Source organism: Balaenoptera musculus, chromosome Y (genome assembly GCF_009873245.2).
Source record: "Balaenoptera musculus isolate JJ_BM4_2016_0621 chromosome Y, mBalMus1.pri.v3, whole genome shotgun sequence".
Lineage (NCBI taxonomy): Eukaryota > Metazoa > Chordata > Mammalia > Artiodactyla > Balaenopteridae > Balaenoptera > Balaenoptera musculus.
Genome location: NC_045807.1, coordinates 195,955 through 211,397, shown reverse-complemented (window position 1 = coordinate 211,397; position 15,443 = coordinate 195,955). Strand labels below are relative to the sequence as shown.

Genomic DNA, 15,443 nt, shown 5'->3' with positions numbered 1-15,443 from the left:
CCTTCATCTGCTTTGATATTTTATTCTGTCAGCATCAATTTTTACCACCAACAAACCATGTACATGTTTAAGGTCAGACAGACAAAAAGGATGGAAATTTGCTTGAGTTTTGTTTTAAATAGCTAATTATGTATAGTCTACATTTTTAATTAGTCTTTTGACTTCAAATAGTATTATTAAAAAATCAAGTGTCTCTTGTAGCTTACTCTTCTAGCATCAGTGGGATATATCTCTATTTACTTATATTCCTTTAAACAGAGTTCACGTATCTAGTATCAGAAATTATAACACATTAAAAAATGTAGGAGTTTTAGTGTTACTGAACTAGACCTGGGTCTGACACCAGTTTGTGGTGAAGGAAAGTTCAGCCTTTATTGATTGCAGGGTGCCATCAAGAAGTCAAGGCAACTAATGCTCAAAAAAACTCAAACTTCCTGATGGGTTTCAGGGAAGAGTTTTTAAGGGCCAGATTTGGGGTGGGCGGGGCATGAGTGTGTGATCAGCTCCTGCACAATTCTCTGATCTGGCTGATGGTGAGGTAACAGGGCGGATGTCACAGGTGTCAGTTAACACTGTCAATTCTCAGGCTCTAGTAGGCCTGGGGAGCTGCGAACTCATGGTCATCAAGTAGTTAACATCCACCATTTGGTGGGGGTTTTCACATCTGTAAAATAGCTCAGGAATGTGCATCAGATACTGTTGTTACCTAGGTACTTCAGATAGGAGATAAAGCAGAGGGTATGGGGGAGGTGTCTGTCCCAGGAAGGCCCCAGAGGGTCCTGCTTAGTTACATCACTATGAAAGACTGACGTGTAAGTACCTGGAGACTGTCTTTTTTTCCACCACCTTGTTCACCTTCATCTCCTTTGATATTTGATTCTGTCAGCGTCATCTTTTATCACCGACATGTATTTAGTGGTGGGTTACTAATCGGGTACTCAAGCCTGAGTTATGGGCGGATGCATTTAAATTCCTAGTTCTTACTAGGCATTATCTTTCATGAGAAAATCAGTGATACTCTTAATTTTGTTACTGAACTCAAGTCTGTGTACCCAACCAACACACAGTGAGGCCAAACAATACAGAAACATTGGAGTTTGGAACAGAGAAAGGTTTATTGCAGGGGCAAGCAAGGAGAGTGGGGGACCTGTACCCCCCAAAACCCTGAACTCCCCAAAGGGTTTCAGCAAAGCGTTTTTAAAGGCCAGGTGAGGAAGGGAGATGGTAGGGTATGTGATCAGCTCTGGCACAATTTTCTGGTTGGTTGATGTTGAGGTAATAGGACAGTTAATATTATCAGTGTTCAGGTGCCATTAGGTCTGGGGGCTCATGATCATCAGTAGTTAATTTCTTATATTTGGTGGTGGTTTTAGCATCTGTAAACTCAGGAAGTGTGCATCAGATACTATGTAGGTACTTAGGAGCTACATCAGGATATGTGGCTGCTACAGCAGAGAATATGGGGGAAGGGTCAGTCCTGGGAAGACCCCATAGGGTCCTGCTCAGTTACAATTTTAGATGTGAACAATTGTGTATTAATAAAGAAGCAAAAGGCACTGGCAGTGGTATGAATGCATAATGATGAGGGGGATATATATTGTGTGTTAGTATTCATTTGCTTAAATCATGGAAATTTCTATTGTTGATATTTTAAATATTTTTTGAGTCAGAAAACTCATTTGCCCATTAATTTAAGTAGATACAGAAAGTTAGAAACTATTACAGATTTGAAGTTTCTAAATAACATATGAGTTTAAAAAGTAAGAAAATAACCGAAGATTTATTTAGAATGGCTATATTAATTTTAAAATGTCAAATTTATTGTTTTATTAATGTAAGTTTTTAAAATGATCAGTGTGGCCTAATAGTTTTAAGGTATTAAGTCTTTAATGTTAAAGTACTTCGGTAAGTTTTGTGTTTTGTATTATAACCATCTGCCAGGTAGAAATCATAGATGACCTGAGTAAGAGAGAATCTTGAAATTTTGTATTTCCTAATTATAGTGATTTCTGGGACTCAAGAGTAGATTCAGACTTTTAATTGTTTTCTTGATTTGGTACTTTTGCATAGTTAGCTAAGTGTATTAGAGAACCATTGACCAAAACTGCCTGCCTTCACCAGCCATGCATAGTGATAGCTGCTTCCCTGAGTTGTCTCACAGTAGGAGGTCCTGATGAATGTGGTGCTGCTGCGGAGAACTAACCTGGAGAATTTGGGAGGGGCTGAAAGGAGGAGGGACCATCATAAGTTGTAAAATGAACCCTTGATCAATTTTAAGCTCTTAACAACTTTGCACAGTGATGTTAATTGTATCACTCTCTAAAAACGTATTGGTATGTCTCTGGTCAGTAACGTGTTAAGAATAAGACAGGAAGATGTTAAGTTTCTAAGATCTCTTGTGGTTAGTGTTGATGCAGATAAGCAATAATCAATCTTTAATTAAGGTTAGGAAAGAGTTTTATTCAAGCCAAACTGAGAACTCTAGCACAGGGGCCAGCGTAGCCTCTCAGTAGCTCTGAGGAACTGTTCCTTGAAGCATGGTTTTCAGCACAGTCTTACACTTATCAGAACAAAGAACATATATCAAACATGACAGGGTTACATTCCTTCCAGGTTTCAAAAGAGATGGATACAGCTGGACAGCATGATCTTGGAAAGCGAACCTTGTCTTCCAAGGAGTGTTAACACGGACACTATAGGAAGGGAGTTTTTTATCCTTATCTTTGAACATGGAGTTCTTTATGTTAATGGTTAAACCAGATGTGCTATGTGTGTTTGATAGGTAATAGGTCAGGCTGTTTTAGTTCACACAAAGTTTAGGCTGAACCATCTAAAAGCCAGAATGACTGCCCCATATCTTTTTTTTTTTTTGTCCATGCCACTCAGCTTTGCAGAATCTCAGTTCCCCGACAAGGGATTGAACCTGGGACATGGCAGTGTACGTGTGGAAACCTAACCACTAGACCACCAGGGAACTCTCCTCCATATCTTAATACATGAAAAAGTTTCCCATTGTTAGTGACAACTCTGCAGAACATTGTTCTTTATGATGTTTTTAATAAATTATTTCTTCTTTTTGCAGACTTCTGAAGTTAAAAAAAGGGGATTCTTTAAGTGTTATTTTTTTCTCTAATAAAAGTGTGAGAGGTATCTGTGGGTATTGGGGTGGGATAATATTCAAGTTAGTATGTTTGAAATATATGAGGAGCATTAGTTAGAAAACAATTGACGTATTTTCCAGAAAATACACTAAATTGTGTATGGTGGTCTAAAAGCTAGTGTTTCTTTGCAAAGATAGCTGATCAGTACAGATGGTAGGTACTGTTGAGCAACTTGGTTCAATAGAAATGTTGTGAAGCACAAAATTTTAATGTCTTTTGTGATTTTTAAATTTTATAACAACTGTATTAGAAATAGTAAAAAGAAACATGAAATTAAATAATATATTTTATTTAACTTAATGGTTAACATAAAATTGTTAGTGAATATTTTACTGTTTTGTATGCAGTCTTTGTAATCTGTTGTCTAGTTTACAATTACAGCACATCTCAATTTGCCCTTGCTACATTTCAAATGTTCAAAAATCACATGTAGTTATTAGCTCCCTGAATTCAAGAAAGTTCTTTCTGTGTTTATTTGAGAGTAGTTTTGTTATGTGAACAAGAATCAAAGTTATAATTTAGTTATACAGTTAACAAAGTCATTAAGGGAACTCCTAAGTTATCTTATTTGGCAGGTTTTAGTCCCCCCTTTTTTCATATGGGAGAGCACTTTGATCATCAGCAGTGGCTCCTTTAATATGTAATTAGAAAGCTGTTTCTTCTAATTTCTGAGAGAAATTGAGTCCTGTGTCTGTGGTAGAGCTGACACTGATTGTTTTGATTTCTCAGGTGATCTCATGGGGTGTATATGCGTTCTCAGAAAGGATACAATTAGGATTTTACCTTTTTCTTAATACTTATATTTTTCATTTCTAGGCTGTTCGCTGCTACGAATCTTTAATCTTAAAAGCTGAAGGAAAAGTGGAGTCTGAATTCTTTTGTCAGTTAGGTCACTTCAACCTCTTACTGGAAGATTATCCAAAAGGTAATCTTTTTCTCTTTTAAAATTTGTGCTTAATTTATGTTTGTGTCATATAAAAATGTAATTGCTTTTACTTTTTATCAAGGCACTTAGAACTGTTGTTTAGTTTCTTCTAAGCTCAAACAAAACAAGCAATGAGAAACAGAGTAGATGGAAATGTGAAAATTTTACGTAATTCCATGTAAATATTCAATAAATTTGATCATTATGTAAAATTCATAACAACATACATGTGTGTTGCTGCTGTGCTTGCCTTTTTGAAAACCTGTGTTTAAAACCTTATCACAGAAAGAGATGTCGTTTGATATTTTCATCTATAAATACAAGTGTGGAACTTTTCGGAAGAGTAACCCTGGCGTGTTTTCCAACACCATCAAACAATTTTCCAGTTGTCACTGTTCTATAAATTTTACTCAATTTTGACACTATTTATCTGGAGATAAAACAGGTCCCACAGGTAAAGGACTCAGTCCCACGTGACTGTCCCTCTTTAGAAGCCAGTTGTGTCAGGGTTGTTATGTGTCGTACTGATGATCCAGCTGTAAATCAGAGTTTCCCAAACCCCCTCCTTGAATTTGATTTATTTGTTAAAATGACTCACAAAGCTCAGGGAAACATTTACCAATTTATTATAAAGGATATTTTAAAGGATACAAATGAACAGCTAAATGAAGAGGTACATAGATGAGGTCTGGAAGTTTCCTGAGCTCAGGAACTTATTTCCCTGAGGAATTGGATGCATCAAATCTCAGTTTCCAGGAATTTATTGTAGAGCTTAATCGGCACGCTTTCTCCCACCTACCTGCCTCATCCTAAGGATACCTAAGGGCTCTCTGTTAAGTCATCTTATTAGCATTAAGTGAATAAGTGGCTCTTAAGAAAAACAGAAACACTCTTCACTCAGGAAGTTCCAAGTGTTTTAGGAGCTCTCTATCATGAGACCTTAGGCCAAATATATTTTTTTAATGTATTGAAACACAAACAGCATTTCTTATTTTTGTTCTTGATTTTTAAAAAATTTTCCATTTAAGTTAGAAAATATTCGAAAATCTGACATTTATTCATGGCATTGTATGGTATACTGATAATCTTCTCTAAGTTTGAGCTGTTGACTGAAAAAATGTACAACCAAAAGGTTGAGAGTTATGTTTTATTTGGTTGAAAAAACTGAGGACTTAAGCCTGGGACACAGCATCTCAGATAACTCTGAGAGATTGCTCCACAGAGACAAGGTGGGGAACCCAGGTGTATAGGAGTTTTTGCAGCAAAGAACAGGTAGTCGGAACATCAAAAGATTACTGATTTTTTCTTTTTTTTACATGGAGAACATATGTTTTCTTTCTTTCTTTTTTGCTTTTTTGTTTTTTGTTTTTGGCCTGGCTCAGGCTTTCTCTAGTTGTGGCAAGTGGGGGCTACTCTTCCTTGTGATGCGCGGGCTTCTCATTGTGGTGGCTTCTCTCATTGTGGACAGCTTTACTTCTTCCTTTCTGATTTGGATTCCTTTTAGTTCTTTTTCTTCTCTGATTGCTGTGGCTAAAACTTCCAAAAGTTTGTTGAATAATAATAGTGAGAGTGGGCAACCTTTTCTTCTTCCTGGTCTTAGAGGAAATGGTTTCAGTTTTTCACCACTGTGAACTATGTTGCCTGTGGGTCTGTCACATACGGCCTTTATTATGTTGAGGTAGGTTCTCTATGGCTACTTTCTGGTGAACTTTTATCATAAATGGGTTTTGAATTTTGTCAGAAACTTTTTCTGCATCTATTGAGATGATCATATGATTTTTATCTTTCAGTTTGTTAATATGTTGTATCACACTGACTGATTTGCATATATTGAAGAATCCTTGCATTCCTGGAATAAACTGCACTTGATCATGGTGTATGATCCTTTTAATGTGTTTTTGGATTCTGTTTGCTTGTATTGAAGATTTTTGCATCTATGTTCGTCAGTGATATTGGCCTATAGTTTTCTGTTTTTGTGACATCTTTGTCAGGTTTTGGTATCAGGGTGTTGGTGACTTTGTACAATGAGTTTTCAAGTGTTCCTCCCTCTGCTATATTTTGGAAGAGTTTGAGAAGGAAACTTGTTAGCTGTTCTGCAAATGCTTGATAGAATTCGTCTGTTAAGCCATCTGGTCCTGGACTTTTGTTTGTTGGAAGATTTTTAATCACAGTTTCAATTTCAGTGCTTGTGATTGGTGTGTTTACATTTTCTATTTCTTCTGGTTCAGTTTTGGAAGGTTGTGGTTTTCTAAGTATTTTTCCGTTTCTTCCATGTTGTCCATTTTATTGGCATATGGTTGCATATAGTAATCTCTCACAATCGTCTGTATTTCTGCTGTGTCAAATTTTACTTCTTCCTTTCCATTCTAATTATGTTGATCTGAGTAGTCTTTTTTTTTCTTTTTTTAAAAAATTAATTAAATTTTGGTTGCGTTGGGTTTTGTTGCTGTCTGCAGACGTTCTCTAGTTGCGGCAAGCAGGAGCTACTCTTCTTTGCAGTGCACGGGCTTCGCATTGTGGTGGCTTCTCTGGTTGCGGAACACGGGCTCTAGGCGCATGGGCTTCAGTAGTTGTGGCACGCGGGCTCAGTAGTTGTGGCGCACATGCTTAGTTGCTCCTCAGCATGTGGGATGTTCTTGGACCAGGGCTCGAACTGATGTCCCCTGCATTGGCAGGCACATTCTTAACCACTGTGTCATCAGGGAAGTCCCTCCTTTTTTTAGTGATGAGTCTGGCTAATGGTTTGTCAATTTTGTTTATCTTCTCAAAGAACCAGCTTCTAGTTTTATTGATCTTTGCTATCGACTCTGTCATTTCTTTTTCATTTTTTTTTTTGATGTGATCTTTATGATTTCTTTCCTTCTGCTAACTTGGGTTTTTTTGTTCTTCTTTCTCTGATTGCTTTAGGTGTAAGGTTAGGTTGTTTATTTGAGATGTTTCTTGTTTCTTGAGGTAGGATTGTATTGCTGTAAATTTCCTTCTTAGAAGGAATTTGTTGCATTCCGTAAGTTTTGGGATGTCGTGTTTTCATTGTCATTTGTCTCTAGGTATTTTTTGATTTCCTCTTTGATTTCTTCATTGATCTGTTGCTTATTTAATAGCGTATTGTTTGGCCTCCATGTGTGTGTATTTTTTACAGTTTTTTTCCTGTAATTGAAATGTAGTTTCACAGCATTGTTTTTGGAAAAGATATTTGATACAAATTCAATTTTCTTAAATTTACCAAGACTTGATTTGTGACCCAAGATATGATCTATCCTGGAGAATGTTCTATGAGTGCTTGAGAAGAAAGTATATTCTGTTGGTTTTGGATGGAATGCCCCATAAATATCAATTAAGTCCACCTGGTGTAATGAGTCATTTAAAGCTTGTGGTTCCTTATTTATTTTCAATTTGGATGTTCTGTGAAAGTGGGGTGTTAAAGTTCCCTAACATTATTGTGTCAATTTTCCCTTTAATGGCTCTTAGTTAGCATTTGCCTTATGTATTGAGGTGTGCTTATCTTTTGTGCCTAAATATTTACATTTGTTATATCTTCTTGGATTGATTCTTTGATCATTATGTAGTGTCTTTCTTTGTCTGTTGTAATAGTCTTGATTTTAAAGTCCATTTTGTGTGATAAGGGAATTGGTACTCCAGCTTTCTTTTGATTTCCACTTGCATGGTATACCTTTTTCCATCCCCTCACTTTCAGTCTGTATGTGTCCCTAGGTCTGAAGTGGGTCTCTTGTAGACAGCATATATATGGGTCTTGTTCTTGTATCCATTTAGCCAGTCTTTTAGTTTTGGTTGGAGAATTTAATCCATTTACACTGAAGGTAATTATCGATATGTATGTTCCTATTACCATTTTCTTAATTGTTTTGGGTTTGGTTTATGTAGGTCTTTGTGTGTTTCTTGCCTCAAGAAGTTCCTTTAACATTTGGTTTATAGCTGGTTTGGTGGTGGTGAATTCTCTTAACATTTGCTTGTCTGTACAGGTTTTAATTTCTCTGTGAAGTCTGAATGAGATCCTTGCTGCGTAGAGTAATCTTGGTTGTAGGTTTTCCCGTTTCATCGATTTTTTTAAAAAATTTTATTGATTTTTATTTATTTTTGTCTGTGTTGGGTCTTCGTTTCTCTGTGAGGGCTTTCTCTGGTTGCGGCGAGCGGGGGCCACTCTTCATCGTGGTGCGTGGGCCTCTCACTGTTGCGGCCTGTCTTGTTGTGGAGCACAAGCTCCAGACACACAGGCTCAGTAGTTGTGGCTCACAGGCCTACTTGCTCCGTGGCATGTGGGATCTTCCCAGACCAGGGCTCGAACCCGTGTCCCCTGCATTGGCAGGCAGATTCTCAACCACTGTGCCACCAGGGAAGCCCAACCGATTTTTTTTAATGTTTATTTTTATTTATTTTTTTGGTTGTGCTTGGTCTTAGTTGCGGCTGTTGTGTTCCTTAGTTGTGGTGTGTGAACTATTAATTGTGGCATGCAAACTCTTAGTTGTGGCATGCATGTGGGATCTAGTTCCCTGACCAGGATCAAACCCAGGCCCACTGCATTCGGAGCATGGAGTCTTATCCACTGCGCCACTAGGGAAGTCCCCCTTTCATCACTTTAAATATATTGTGCCACTCCCTTCTGGCTTGCAGAGTTTCTGCTGAAAGATTAGCTGTTAACCTTATGGGGATTCCTTTCTATGTTATTTTTTGCTTTTCCTTTGCTACTTTTAATATTTTTTTTGTATTTAATTTTTGATAATTTGATCAATATATGTCTCGGCATGTTTGTCCTTGGATTTATCCTGTATGGGACTCTCTGCGCTTCCTGGACTTGATTGACTATTTCCTTTCCCATGTTTGGGAAGTTTTCAACTATAATGTCTTCGAATATTTTCTCAGACCCTTTCGTTTTCTCTTCTTTTTCTGGGACTCCTGTAATTTGAATGTTGGTGCGTTTAATGTTGTTCCAGAAGTCTCTTAGGCTGTCCCCCATTCTTTTCATTCTTTTTTTCTTTATTCTGCTCTGCGGTAGTTATTTCCGCTGTTTTATCTTCCAGGTCACTTACCGGTTCTTCTGCCTCAGTTATTGTATTGACTCCTTCTAGCAAATTTTTAATCTGATTTACTGTGTTTTTCATCATTGTTAACATTTCTTGCATCTTCTTGATCTTTTCCTCCATTCTTTTTCTGAGGTCCTGGATTGTCGTTTCTATTATTATTCTGAATTCTTTTTCTGGAAGGTTGCCTATGCCCACTTCATTTAATTGTTTTTCTGGGGTTTTATCTTGTTTCTTCATCTGGTACATAGTTCTCTGCCATTTCATTTTGTCTGTCTTTCTGTGAATGTGGTTTTCGTTACACAGGTTGCAGGATTGTAGTTGTTCTTGCTTCTGCAGTCTGCCCTGTGATGGATGAGGGTATCTAAGAAGCTTGTGCAAGCTTCCTTTTTTATTTTTATTTTTTTTATTATTTATTTATTTATTTATTTATGGCTGTGTTGGGTCTTCGTTTCTGTGCGAGGGCTCTCTCTAGTTGCGGCAAGCGGGGGCCACTGTTCATCGCGGTGCGCGGGCCTCTCACTATCGTGGCCTCTCTTGTTGCGGAGCACAGGCTCCAGACGCGCAGGCTCAGTAGTTGTGGCTCACGGGCCTAGTCGCTCCATGGCATGTGGGATCTTCCCAGACCAGGGCTCGAACCCGTGTCCCCTGCATTGGCAGGCAGATTCTCAACCACTGCGCCACCAGGGAAGCCCCCCTTTTTTGTTTTTATTTTTGTATTTTCAGTAAATTTATCTTTTCTATTCTTTAGATAAAAGAAACCTTTTCCATGAAAAACATTCAGATTATGTATCTGCTTCAATGACTGATTATCATATGGGGTATAAATAGTTGAATATCCTGAATGAAGAATCAGAGCCAGTAACATCATAGAAAAGGAATCTCTGTGGCCTTGTATTATCGTCATGAGTAGCAAGTTGTTATAACAGTTTAATCATGGAGTTAATCAAAATTTCTCTGTTAACATTGAAAACTTTCAACCAAATATATAATTTCGCTGAAATAAAGAAATGTCTCCAGTATAAACTGGCTGTTACTGATAAATTAGTGCTTTGCCTTCTTCAACATCAGATTCAAAATGGTGATTGTTTTTCTGAGCTTCAGCCACAAAGAACTCTGCTAAATCAAAAGCAGCCCTCACAGCATTAGGTGCATGGGGAATGCCTTTTACTTTCCTCCATTCATAAGGTGCTTTCTCTGGATGCCACTGGACAGCGTATACTGAATACTGATATCCTTCCATTGTTGAAATAAACTCAATACAGCCATCTGTATTTGTAGTTAATATATTGAAAGACGTCTTTAACTTTTCATTCTTTGTAAAATTCTTCACAGAGAGGCTCCACTTGTGGAAATTTGCAGTCAGAGGTTCTATTGCTAATGACAGCAGCAAGTCAGCAGGAAAATTCTGGAACATTCTGCTCTGTAGTGGACCTCTAGTGAAGTTAATTGGCATTTTAATTCCAACACTGTCTGTGAGGGTTAATAAGCTCTCTCCATTGACCAGATAAGTAAGCTCTTTAAATCCAAGGCAGGTTCCCCACGTGGGAAAATAGTTTCCATTGCCAAAACTCTGGAATAATAAGAAATAATTGGGGTTTAGCTGTTCGGCCAGCTTGTAAAATATTTTGGCCTCGTGGGTGTAACCTGACTTCATGAGGTTAACACTTCCTCCAAGGAAAAGGGTCCCATTGATAGATTTGAAAAGCTTTTCATACTCTTTATCTTTAAGATAAAGCCTTACGGGTACAACTCTCGCACCTGCGGACTCCAGATACTTTACATAGGATGCAGGAATATAATATTTTCTCAGGATTTTCATGTCCTCACTGTGGCATCTTTGCATTAATATTCCGATGATGGTGTTCTTGGAGGTTGGGGTGGGAGCAGCCGACAGCCCAAGGCTTGCCACCCTGCACAGAACCAGTCCCAGCATGCTCAGCATAGGACTGAAGCTTGCCATTGCACTCGCTGCCTCCCGCTGCGTTTCAAAGGCACTGTGGGCGTGCAGCCAAGTGAGGCAGCAATGGACTCCTGTCCGATCCTGTGCAAGAAGCTTCCTGATGGGAGGGACTGGTGGTGGGTAGAGCTGGGTGTTGTTCTCGTGGGCAGAGCTTAGTAAAACTTTAATCTGCTTGTCTGCTGATGCATAGGACAGGGTTCCCTCCCTGTTGGTTGTTTGGTCTGAGGTGACCCAGCACTGGAGCCTACCCGGTTCTTTGGTGGGGCTAATGGTGGACTCCGGGAGGGCTCATGCCAAGGAGTACTTCCCAGAACTTTTGCTGCCAGTGTCCTTGTCCCCGTGGTGAGACACAGCTGCTCCCCGCCTCTGCAGGAGACCCTCCAACACTAGCAGGTAGGTTTAGTTCAGTCTCCCCTGGGGTCACTGCTCCTTCCCCTGGGTCCCGATACGCACACTACTTTGTGTGTGCCCTCCAAGAGTGGAGTCTCTGTTTCCCCCAGTCCTGTCGAAGTCCTGCAATCAAATCCCACTAGGGTTCAAAGTCTGATTCTCTAGGAATTCCTTCTCCCGTTGCCGGACCCCCAGGTTGGGAAGCCTGATGTGGGTCTCAGAACCTTCACTCCAGTGGGTGGACTTCTGTGGTATAAGTGTTCCCCAGTCTGTGAGTCACACACCCAGCAGTTATGGGATTAGATTTTACTGTGATTGCGCCCCTCCTAGCATCTCACTGTGGCTTCTCCGTTGTCTTTGGATGTGGGGTATCTGTTTTGGTGAGTTCCAGTGTCTTCCTGTCGATGATTGTCCAGCAGCTAGTTGTGATGCTGGTGCTCTTGCAAGAGGGAGTGAGTGCGTGTCCTTCTCCTCCACCATCTGGCCCGAGGACTTAATGAAGCTCAGGTTCTTTATGTTTCATCACAGAAAGAATTCAGTGAGAGACAAAGTGATAGGAAGAAATGGTATTATTTAGAGAGGTACACATTCCATGGACAGAATGCGGTCCATCTCAAAAGGCAAGAATGGCCTTGGGAGAAACACACTCCACAGACAGAGTGTGGGCCACAGAGTGTGGGCCATCTCAGATGGCGAGAGGCCCTGAAATATCAGTTTTAGGTTTTAATAATTGAGCCAAGACTGTAGTGTCAGGTGATGTTTGCTGTGTTTACTTAAGAGCTTTCTTCTAGGAATATTTTGTTTCTGTCAAGGTCAGAAGTTTGAAAAGATGTCTTATCAATTTGGTTTTTTCTATAATTTTGGCATGTCAAAAGGGCTCGATCCTGGCCATTTAATAGCTCAGACAAGTGCTTGCAAGCACTGGCTCTGTTTCCATTGTACATAAAGACACCTGGAGTTCCAGTGAGCGGCTGTCCATCAGGGAGCTGCTTGTCCTTTGTGGCACCGTTTCTATTTGGGAGCCCAAGTCAGATGTGATGTGAACAACTTTCTGAGGCCAGTGTAATGGATCAGCTGCTTCTGAGTCTAGCTTCCCAAGGAGTACCCTTGAGTGAGGTTCAAGTGTTTTATATGTGTTGGTTTCTCCCTCCAACAGTCTAAAACTGCTGTGGGTGCTCAGAGCACTAGGTGATCAGCCCTATTGTACATGTGCCCTTGTGTCCGTGTCTCCCCCCACCCCCTCCCCGAATTTACTTAGTGGTTGTAGTGGGATCTCCTGTAGGACAAGTACATGGCAGAGGATTGATCCTCAGACACTTCTGCTAGATTCTCAGTTAGCTGAAAACTCTTTGTGGTCAAAAGGAGCAAAAGTCTCTGTTATGGGGCTTCCCTGGTGGCGCAGTGGTTGAGAATCTGCCTGCCAATGCAGGGGACACGGGTTCGAGCCCTGGTCTGGGAAGATCCCACATGCCACGGAGCAACTGGGCCCGTGAGCCACAACCACTGAGCCTGCGCGTCTGGAGCCTGTGCTCCGCAACAAGAGAGGCCACGACGGTGAGGGGCCCGTGCACCGCGATGAAGAGTGGTCCCCACTTGTCACAACTGGAGAAGGCCCTCGCACAGAAACGAAGACCCAACACAGCCATAAATAAATAAATAAAAGAACGTGAATTTCTAAAAAAAAAAAAAAAAGTCTCTGTTATTTTGAGCTGAGCAGGGTCAGTCTGTCATTTCACCAGCAAACAGTTAGTTCAGACCGTATATGTATAATCTTTACAATTTAAGACAAATTAAAAAAAAAAGGCAGGCCAACCCAGCTCACTTTACAGTTTCCTCTATGTCCCTGCCCAGGAAACGTACTGGTATCCCCTTAGGACTCCAAGTCCCAGGAAAACCAATTCAAATAAAATTCAGGACATCATTTAAAGCAATGATGTTTGGATATAAGGAGAACTCATTAAAGCACCTAAGGAATACTGAGAATGGAGGTGGGGCATAGGGCCTGTTCTGGTTCCAAGTGCTGTGTCAGGGTGGACTTAAGGTGTCCTATCTCTGTTATTTTGTCAGCTACACCAAGGAAATATTGATGAAACTTTAATTAATAACCAAATTAAGAAGAAACAATAATTTTATGTGAGGCAAATCGAGGATTATAACCCAGGAGACAGACACTCTGAGAAGTGTTCTATTAGAAGTTGAAGACAGAGTCATAATACATTTTCAAGACAAAGAAGACAAAGGATCATATATCACATGACATACTGACATTTTACATAAAGTTCACCAAGGATGTGTAGTCTAGGTAAGCACGTATAAAGGTAGCAGCAAGTCACCATGGACCCCTACAGAGTTGGAAAGAGCACTATTATTTAAGTTACATTTGCTAGCATTAGAAGACAGGAAAAAAATGATCCTTGTGGTTCAGCAGGCACTCCAGTCTTTAAGAAGGTCTGGTTAATGTGTAATACAGGTTGCACGCTGCACATTAGGGATAGAGGGAGGAGGTCCAAATGGACACACAGAGAGAATTTCATGTTTAAATTCTTTTGTCCTGCCTTAAAATATAAATTTTATTCGATCAGTGACATACCTTTGTCTGATTTTTTGGACTGATTTTATGGCTGAATAATGTTTTTCTGTATGGAGGGAGCACAGTTTGTTTATCCATTATATTTATTAATTAAAAAAATATTAAACATTTGGCTATTAATGTTAAGCCCTGTTTATTTTTAAGTACCCTATGGTGGTAGCAATGATAAGGCATTTGTACATAGTATTTCATTAAAAAATTAATATAATGAAGAGGCCTAAAATTGCACAGATATATTACTTGAGCATGTAGAGAGAAGTAGCACTGAGTTTGTATACCAAGAAAGGCTATAGGGAAGTGACATTTCACACTGGGTTTTAGAAAATAAATAGGATTTTCACAACTAGAAAACTGAAGATGAATGGTTTTAGAGGTGGTGAAAAATGGTTTTTTGTGGGGAGTTGAGTTGTATCTCAGCTGTACTTCAGAAAGCTTAAGTAGGCAGTGATAAATGGGTTGAATAGAGAATGATGAGCTGTAAAATTGTAATAGTCCCAAGTGATGAATAACGTTGAATTTCTGTTAGACTGGAGAAATATAAAGGATGAGTTATATACTTGGGGGGTGTTAGTTACAAAGAATTTCTAAGACCTTGTCAGTGTGATGAAGGTGGGTATGAATTGATTGAGTGTTCTAGAATCCAGATAGAAACAGCGAATCAGGACAGAAGAGAATGTTCTAGAAATCAGTGTTTGTTAGACTGAAGAAGTCTGTTTCATTGCTTCTTTCAAGGGAATTTTCTTGGTCTCTGTCTGTTCTGGCTGTTCCGTACCAGTTGCTGCATTCTCCTCTGAGGCTCTGAAGTTCCCTTCTGTCCTGGTTGATCTCCCTATGGGTGAGGCGGTTTCTCAGGGTACAGAAACCTTTCCTCTTTCACAGCCGCCTCCCAGGTGTGCATTTTCTATCCCATTTCCCTTTTTTTGTCCTACCCAGTTGCATGGAGATTTTCTTGCACTTTCAGACGTCTGAGGTTTTCTGTCAGGTGTTCAGGAGATTCTGTGAGAATCATTCCATGTGTAGATGTATTTTTTTTAAGGATTTTAATTTATTATTTATTAATTTTCATTGGCTGCGTTCTGTATTGTGGCACTCAGGATGTTTGTTGAGGCACGCCGGATCATTGTTGAAGCATGCAGGATCTTTTGTTGCAGAGTGCAAGCTTCTCTCTGGTTGTGGCATGCGGGTTTTCTCTTCTCTAGTTGTGGTGCGCAGGCTCCAGGGCATGTGGGCCCTGTAGTTGTGGCGTGCAGGTTCAGGAGTGCGTGGGCTCTGTAGTTTGAGGCATGCGGACTCTCTGGTTGAGGTGCATGGGCTCAGTAGTTGTGGCACAAGGGCTTAGTTGCCCTGTTGCGTGTGGGATCTTCCCTCCCTGACCAGG

The 15,443-nt window shown here is 39.9% G+C and overlaps 2 protein-coding genes across 8 annotated transcripts in view; one reads left to right on the top strand and one right to left on the bottom strand.

The window, feature by feature from the left end:
* The window catches only part of LOC118889450 (lysine-specific demethylase 6A-like), a 161,951-nt gene that overhangs the window by 22,938 nt on the left and 123,570 nt on the right, over positions 1-15,443 (top strand). For all 7 annotated transcript variants that reach the window (XR_005018535.1, XR_005018536.1, XM_036841207.1 and 4 more), the window contains exon 3: positions 3,978-4,086. Coding sequence is in view for 5 of the 7 variants with exons in the window: in XM_036841207.1 (XP_036697102.1) it covers positions 3,978-4,086 (109 nt within the window). In the remaining 2 variants the exon portion in view is untranslated. The remainder of the gene's footprint in view (positions 1-3,977; positions 4,087-15,443) is intronic.
* On the bottom strand, positions 10,156-11,085 carry LOC118889451 (gamma-glutamyl hydrolase-like). Its single transcript, XM_036841210.1, has one exon. The coding sequence runs from the start codon at positions 11,083-11,085 to the stop codon at positions 10,156-10,158; it is 930 nt and encodes a 309-aa protein (XP_036697105.1).

Coding starts and splice junctions, on each gene's coding strand:
- LOC118889451 (XM_036841210.1), bottom strand. CDS start 11,085: ATGGCAAGCTTCAGTCCTATGCTGAGCATGCTGGGACTGGTTCTGTGC.